The sequence below is a fragment of the Eumetopias jubatus genome, unplaced genomic scaffold (assembly GCF_037043125.1).
Source record: "Eumetopias jubatus isolate StellerSeaLion01/CBP00866 unplaced genomic scaffold, mEumJub1_p1.0 scaffold_4, whole genome shotgun sequence".
Taxonomy (NCBI): Eukaryota; Metazoa; Chordata; class Mammalia; order Carnivora; family Otariidae; genus Eumetopias; species Eumetopias jubatus.
The window spans coordinates 79,176,333-79,184,025 of record NW_028274810.1 but is presented as its reverse complement, the minus strand read 5'-3'; the positions used below and the strand labels follow the sequence as shown (position 1 = coordinate 79,184,025).

The 7,693-nt window shown below is 50.1% G+C and overlaps 1 protein-coding gene across 2 annotated transcripts; it reads right to left on the bottom strand.

The window, feature by feature from the left end:
- Positions 1-229: 229 nt before the first annotated feature.
- LSM10 (LSM10, U7 small nuclear RNA associated) lies at positions 230-3,323 on the bottom strand. 2 transcript variants are annotated; one of them, XM_028113656.2, is made up of 2 exons: positions 3,008-3,323; positions 230-1,352 (listed from the first exon to the last, which is right to left on the bottom strand). In XM_028113656.2, the coding sequence occupies exons 1-2, from the start codon at positions 3,267-3,269 to the stop codon at positions 958-960; spliced, it is 657 nt and encodes a 218-aa protein (XP_027969457.2). In that variant the 5' UTR covers positions 3,270-3,323; the 3' UTR covers positions 230-957. The 2 variants fall into 2 exon arrangements, with proteins under 2 accessions (XP_027969457.2, XP_027969456.1); XM_028113655.2 differs by lacking the exon at positions 3,008-3,323 and adding an exon at positions 2,221-2,978.
- Between the last annotated feature and the right edge of the window lie 4,370 nt (positions 3,324-7,693).

Here is a 7,693-nt window from a genome sequence, read left to right as displayed (position 1 = left end):
CCCCCAAACTTCTCAGAATCGGAGACTGATTTCTTGCTGTTGGATGAGCTCCCACACTCGAGGGGAGGGCCCAGGATTACCTCAACCTCCCTACCTCAGGGAAGAGCAAGGAGATGAACAGCCTCTTCAACAGGGAATCTGAACAGAAAAGCCACTTTCCATCTGGCCAGACTGAAGCACTCACCTTCAATTCTCAAACTTTGCTGCTTATTAGTATCACCTGAGAAACTTTTTTTTAAAAAGATTTTATTTATTTGAGAGAGAGTGAGAGAGGGAGAGAGAGAGAGAGAAGGAGCAGGGGAAGCAGCAGAGGGAGAGGGAGAAGCAGGCTTCCCACTGAGCAGGGAGCCTGACTCGGGGCTCGATCCCAGGACCCTGGGATCATGACTTCAGCCGAAGGCAGACACTTAACCGACTGAGCCACCCAAGCACCCCTCACCTGAGAAACTTAAAAAGAATCCCAATGTCCAGGCTACACCCAATACCAGTCTGAATAGCTGATGGTGGGACAGGTGATGGCAATGTGCTGCCACATTTAAGCACCACTGCCCTATGACGCAGGACCCACACGGAGCCCAGCACACATCAGGGAAAGCATGAGGCACGGACTTGTTTGTATCCAAGTTTTCTGAGAAAGCAAACACAATTGTGAGAAACCGGAACGCTCAGGGGTGGCTCAGGCTGAGTACGCTCGAGAACCCTCACTGGGAGAGGGCTGAAAACGATTTGGCAGATTCCCTAAATCAGTAAATCAGATTCCGATGTAAATGATCAAGGCCACAGACAGGTAAGTAGGATCCCAGAGTGAGTCTAGGAGTCGGGACCCTGTGAAAGGCAGCTGTGACTGGGCCGGGCCCGCTCTCTTTCCAGACTCTGGGCAGGGAGGGGAGCAGGCGGTTGGCTCAGTAGAACTCTGGAGGAACCTGAGTGGGGACTGGAGCTGGCCGAGGGGAAGGCTCATTTATACTTTTTGGAGGGAAATTCCCGCCGGCCTTGGCCCTTGCTGCCGAAGTTGCGCACCCGGTGGATGACCTGCAGCTGCTGCTCAATGGTCGCCGTGATGTTCACATCATCTGGGATGTGGACATAACGGACGTTACGGCCCGTCACGAAGAGGTCATCCAGCTCGACCTGATGCCCCCAGCGGTCTGTGTAGGTGACGTTGGCCAGGCGGATGTTCATGAAAGCATCCACGTTGTCTATGCGTCCGCGGGCCACGCTCTCATCCCGCAGGTCCACGGTGGTTACCTGGCCCTGGAGGCCCTGCAGCAGGATAATCAGGCTGTTCTCAGAGATGGTCCGCTCCTTCACCGAGTGGCTCACTGCCATTCTTCCACACCGAAGGCTGCTGGCTGTGGGGGGAGAAGCACACAGACGGGAGCTGTGGCAAGCTAGGGGCTGCAACTGCCAACTCACCTCTACCAGGCTCTAGCACAGACCTCTCCAAGTCTGCCTGGCCCCCCAATCTCTGTGTCTGCGGAACACCCTTCGGTGCCAGGTGCTTCGTGCACACGTCTCACAGAATCCTCACGCTACAAGGCAAGCTAAGAATTACTTACACTCATCTTGTAAATAAAGAAAATATGAGCAAGAGATGTGACTTGCCCAAGGTCACACAGTTGATACCTGGAGGTGCTGAGATTCAAATCTATCACTGCCTGACTCCCAACCTCATACCGCTACTTCTGAACCCTCACTGCAAGGCAGAATCACCTGGTGAGTTTTTACCAGCTGCTCCCCACCCCCGCAGAGGGTCTGATTCATTTGGTCAAGGGTGGGGCCCGGGTATCCTATTTTTAAAAGCTCCACAAGTAATTCTGATGTGCGTCCAAGTTTGAGAACTGCTGCTCTAAAGTGTAGTTTACACCCTTGCCAGTCTGTGGACCAGCATTTTCACCATCACCCAGGCACTGGCTAGGAATGCAGAATCCCGGGCGCTTAGGTGGCTCAGCTGGTTAAATCTGCCTTCAGCTCAGGTCATGATCCCAGGGTCCTGGGATCAAGTCCCAGGTTGGGCTCCTTGCTCAGCTGGGAGCCTGCTTCTCCCTCTCCCTCTGCCCCTGCTCTCTCTCTCGCTCTCAAATAAAAAATTAATAAAATCTTAAAAAAAGGGAATGCAGAATCTCTGGTCTCTCCCCAGACTGACTGAAAGAAACTGCACTTTATCATGAACTCTACATCAATCACCAGTTCTCAAATGTTAGTGTGTATCGGAGTCACCTGAGGACTTGTTAAATTGCAGAATGCTGGGCTCCCCTCTCAGTTTCAAACTTAGTAGGTCTGAGGTGGTGCCCAGTAATGTAATTTCTAACATGTTTTCAGTTAACACTGATATTGCTGGTCTGGGGCCCATGTTCCCGGAGTGACTGGTCTACACCATGCAGCCACCACGGAAGTAGAAATTTTGGTAAACTGGAAAAAAACAAAAACAAAAAACCGTAACATGGCAGCATATAAAACACATAGGTTTTGAAGACAGAGAAAAATAGGTTGGAATCCTCACTCCACCCACAAACTCTGTAAACCTAGGACAGTTACTTAATGTCTCTGAACCTGTTTCCACATCTATTAAACCAGAGGCTAAACGAGGCTAACAGAATCTGCCCACACGGAATGTACTTTGCTTTCATCACGTACTGATGCTGTATTAATTGTAACTCTGTCTTATCTAGCCCCTTTTTTCGGACTCAGTGGAAGGTGGTGGAACTTTCCCCCCTAAGACCTCACTCAACCCCTACCCGGGCTGTGCAGGGTGGCATTCAGTGTAGCAAGCCGGACCACACCACCGATGGGGGCGTCGGGCCGGACTGTAAGGACCCCACCCAGGCTTCACCAGAATGCGCCCCGGCGAGGATAAGGGCTGCCCGGGGGGACTGCAAAGGAGCAGTCCCGGGCTCTAGGACGGGCTCTGCCACTTCCCAGGAGAGCGACCTCGAGCAAGCCGCTTAGCTTCTTCAAACCTGTTAGCCCAGCGGAAAAATGGGGATGGTGACGACCCTTTACTCACGGAGCAGTGGGGGTGGGCATGGGGAGACCGGCTCTACTCGGCAAATCGGGAACGAAGCGCTTCCCCCGCTCCCCGCCGCTGTCCGGGGTTTCGGGTGCCCCCGCGCTCCGCCCCAGGCTCCGGGACCCACCGCACCGATTCCTTCCGCTTCCCGGTCCACCCCGCCGCCGAAGCTAGCGGGCGCCTGGCTGGGCTGCCTCCCTCCCGCGGCAGGACCGAGAAGCCATGGCAACAGCTGGGCCACTCTGTCCTCCGCGAGCATAGAGAGCGCGGCCGACGTAGGCCCGCACCACCGCGGACGCGCCCGGAACTACAACCCCCAGAATGCCTCGCGGGCCGCGTGCTCGCGCTCGCGCTCCGGCGACTCCGGGCCTGTGTCTTGGGGTGTCTATTTCACTGGAGCCACTCATTTCTTTCAACAAATACTCATTGAACCCCCACCGTGCGTCAGGCCGCCTCCCCGGCTCTGGACGCCCATCGGTGACCAAGGAGACAAGCTCCCTGATCTGGTGACCCGTAAATCCACTTGGGGGCGGGCGTCCATAAGAAAACAAACAAGAAAATGATAAAAGCCCTTCAGAGAATTAAAATAGCGTGATGTGATAGTGACTGGGTGGCTTTTTATTGAATGATCAGGGATGTCCTGAGAAGGTGACATCTGAGCGGAGATCAATGACATAAAACCAACTTGTGAAAACTAGGGGAGGAGCACTGCAATTAGAGGGAACTGTTTGTGCCAAGGACCTGGTGGAAATGTGCTCGCCAATTTGGAAAAACGGAGAAGCCAGTAAGACAGGGCAGTGGTATGCCAAGAGGTGGGAGAGGGAGGCAAGAGCCCGAGCACTTGTGGCTTTGTAAGCCAAGGTAAGGGGTTTGGAGGCAGTGCCTAGCTTCAAATCTGCTCCCTGCTAACTGACTTTCCACAAGTGAATCATCCTCTCTGTGCCCAGGTTTCCTCATGTATTACTGGAAGTGCAATGATGGGCTATCAAAGGGGGGTGTCTGTGTGATGTGATCTGATTTACATTTTTCAAAGGTCACTCTATAGCCATGGTAAAAGCCTCAATTTCCCTGTTAGAAAAAAACAAGGTAATGTCTATCTCAGAGAATTGACCTTCATTCATACATGAAAGCACCTGGCTCTATTGGAGGTAGGCTTGTTTCATTCCTTCACTCTCTCATTCATTGATTTCCAGCTCCCCCAGAAGCCTTCCCCTTTTCCCAAAGATCACAGTTGTTCTCTTCTCATCCTAATAATACAATCTGCCTTTGTCCATGCAAACTACTCTTGTTCTCCTACCTTCCACACTTGAACTTCTCGAGGAGGCCTCTACACCTGTGGTTCTCCAAGTGTAGTCCTTTTTCCAACTTCATGACCATTCTCCTGTTTTTTTTCCCCCCCTGGGGCATTGTATCATTTGGTTTCACATATTTCCGATTGTTTCTTCTCCATCTCTCTCTCTTTTTAAACCCCATTTCATTCTCCTGCTCCCTAACGTGTGTGCTTTCTCTGGGGCTGTTTTCCCAGCCTCGCTCTCTAATTGGTCATGTCTATCCATGCTGCCTGCTACTATGTGCTGAGTCCTTGTCTAGCTCACCAGCCCAGACTGCTCTACAGAACTCCATTTCCCAACTGCCTGTTGCTTATTCCCACATGTCTTAATGGTCCTTGAAAGTCAGCATGTCTACAAGACAGATTTATCAATCCTTCCCAAATCAGCTGTTCTGATTTTTTCTATTTCTGTAGTTGCTACTGCCATTTTCCAGCTATTCAAATTGGGCACCTTGAATAAACATGATAATTTTGGTCATTTCTTGATTCCCTACACCTGTCAGTCACTGAGCCCTGCAAATTCTTGGAAGAAGGGTCTCTCACCCTTCACTTGCCTTTTTATTCTGACTGCCGCCGACCCAGTTGAGATCTTCTTTCTCTCATTTGATTCATTATAAAAACCATCTTACTGGTCTTTGTGTCTCATGATCATTCGCCAACGGATTCAAAATATAGTTATGATGTTATCATTTACCTGCTAAGAAAACTTTTGATTCACTAGCAGAATAAAGGTTCCAGTGCTGACATTGATCTGATTCCAACTCACGTTCCATCTGGATCTCTTTGAGGTTCTCTACTCAAACCCTCCAGCCAGTGTTTCTTAAAGTGTGGTGTGGGAACAAGTTGCCTCCATGGAAGGCTTTGTTTCCCGGAATCAGAGGCGGAGTTCGGAGAGCTGCACACCCAATAATGTGCACACTAAAATTTGAGATCCAGTATCCTCCCCTCTAGTTAGACCTAGCCACTCAGCAACTCAGACAAGCCCCACACTCCTGCCTCTGCCTTTGTTATCCTGCTACATCTGCCTTGGATCCTCTCTTGTTTATCTTTGGATGTTAAGTCCAATCCCTCCTTCAAAGCCTGGCTCAATTGCTGCACCTTTCTGAAGTCTTCACCAATTACCCCATTTGGGAGTGATGTCTCTCCTCTAACCCCTGTAACATATTGCTTGCTGTATGTTTGCTTGTCATATGCAGATTCACCATACTTATTTATGTTAATCTTACTTCCTCCCCTACTAGTCTCCTGGGTGCTGAGACAAAGAGAAGGCCTTAGGAGGCCCAAATGCTTCACACTACAAGACAGTTGTATAAGGAACACTGGCTTTATGATTGTGGTGAGAAGGTGACAGGGATCTGAATGAAGATGGTGGCAGTGGGAATGGAAAGAAGGGCTGAACGTTAAAGACTGAAATAAGCTAATCAGTCTCCCTGAAGGCTGATTAGATCTGGAGTGTGGGTGGGAAGAGGAGGAATCAATGACTAACATTTTTTTTTTTTTTTTTTAAGATTTACTTATTGGGGCACCCAAGTGTCTTGCAGTCAGCTCAGGTCATGATCCTGGGGTCCTGGGATCGAGCCCCATGTCAGGCTCCCTGCTCAGCGGGGAATCTGCTTCTCCCTCTGCCTCTTCCCTCTGCTCGTGCTCTCTCTCTCAAATAAATGGATAAAAGATTTCTTTATTTATTTGAGGGAGGTGCACTCAGAGGGAGGGGCAGAGGGAGAGGGAGAGAGAGAATCTCAAGCAGACTCCCTGTTGAGCACGGAGCCCGAGGCAGGCCTCGATCCCAGGACTTTGAGATCATGACCTGAGCTGAAATCAAGAGTTGGACGCTTTTTTTTTTTTAAAGATTTTATTTATTTATTTGACAGAGAGAGACACAGCGAGAGAGGGAACACAAACGGGGGAGTGGGAGAGGGATAAGCAGGCTTCCGCTGAGCAGCCCCAATGCGGGGCTCGATTCCAGGACTCTAGGATCATGACCTGAGCTGAAGGCAGACACGCTTAACGACTGAGCCACCCAGGCGCCCCAAGAGTTGGACACTTAACCGACTGAGCCACCCAGGAACCCCTAAAAAATTTTTTTTAAGTTTATTTATTTTTTTAGTAATCTCTATACCCAGCGTGGGGGCTCGAACTCACAATGTCCTGGTCAAGAGTTGCATGCTCTTCTGACTAAGCCCACCAGCAGTCCCTCGATGATTTTAAATTTTAAATTTTAACTCTGGGTATCTTGAGAGATGGTGGAATGACCCTGTGGGGGCTACCTCATTTTTTGGCTACTCAGCCAATTAATCTCCTTTCCCCACATTTGGGGAAATCTGACGTTCTATGCATTTTGGTGGCAAGTAGGGTTCTTCTTCCCACTACAGATGATTTAAGGGCCAGATATTGTCTCCGGTCCTTGTCAGTTATGGTGTGCGCTTGTGACCTAAGCCAGCAGGGACTGTTCAGGCCCCATCCCGGTGTCTGCACCATCCAGGCCTCGTTCCTGGTTCTCTCCTCTGCTGCCTGCCCTTCCTGGGCTCCCAGCCGCCCTCTCATGCTTCTCCAGTCTTCCTGACAACCGTGAGTTGCCTGAAGCCCTTTAAGTACATTCCTTCTCTAGTTAAGTAGCCAGAATTGGTTTCAGTTTTTTGCAGTCCAACACCTAGCCTAGTACTGGGCCCACTTGAATTGTGTTCATTTCAGGAGCTTGAATGTCTCTGTTCCCTTTAGATGAGCTGTTATGGTTCAGTTTCTAATTGTCAGAGGGTCACAGAATCCCGAGAGGGCAATTCCCAGGTCACCTGCTCCAAGTCAGCACCCAGTGTGCAAACTCCTCGACAGCCACTTGCTCCCAGGCATCTGAGTCCATTGTTAGGATGTTTTTGGTAACTTCTACCCATTGCGTCTAGTTCCTTTCTGTGGAAAATTGTCCTATTCTGTATTACGTTTAATGGTTTATTTATTAGAGAGAGAGAGAGAGAGAGAGAGAGACTGCGCATGCTGGAGCCAGGGGAGGGGCAGAGGGAGAGGGGAAGCAGACCCCCCGCTGAGCACAGAGCCCCACTCAGGGCTCAGTCTCACACCCTGAGATCATGACCTGAGCCGAAACCAAGAGCCAGATGCTCAACTGACTGAGCTACCCAGGCGCCCCTGTATTATATTTAATTTTAGAAGTTTCTTTAGCCTGTTGAAAGTAAGGTAAATGTACCAAAGAAGTAAAAATGACATTAGTGTTGGACACTGAGTTATGAGGTGATGTGGAAGATCTCAGGGAAAGTGAGCCTGCAGTCCAGGCGAGGAGGGGGTCACAGAGATTTGCGAGTCAATAGTGATAGTTGAAAATAACAGCCTCTTGGGAAGAAAGT

Excerpts from the sequence above, each read along its gene's own strand:
- LSM10 (XM_028113656.2), bottom strand. The coding sequence starts at position 3,269 with ATGCTCGCGGAGGACAGAGTGGCCCAGCTGTTGCCATGGCTTCTCGGT. Across the intron at positions 1,353-3,007 it reads ATGCCCACCCCCACTGCTCC|CCAGCAGCCTTCGGTGTGGA; the intron begins GTGAGTAAAGGG and ends CTCCCCCCACAG.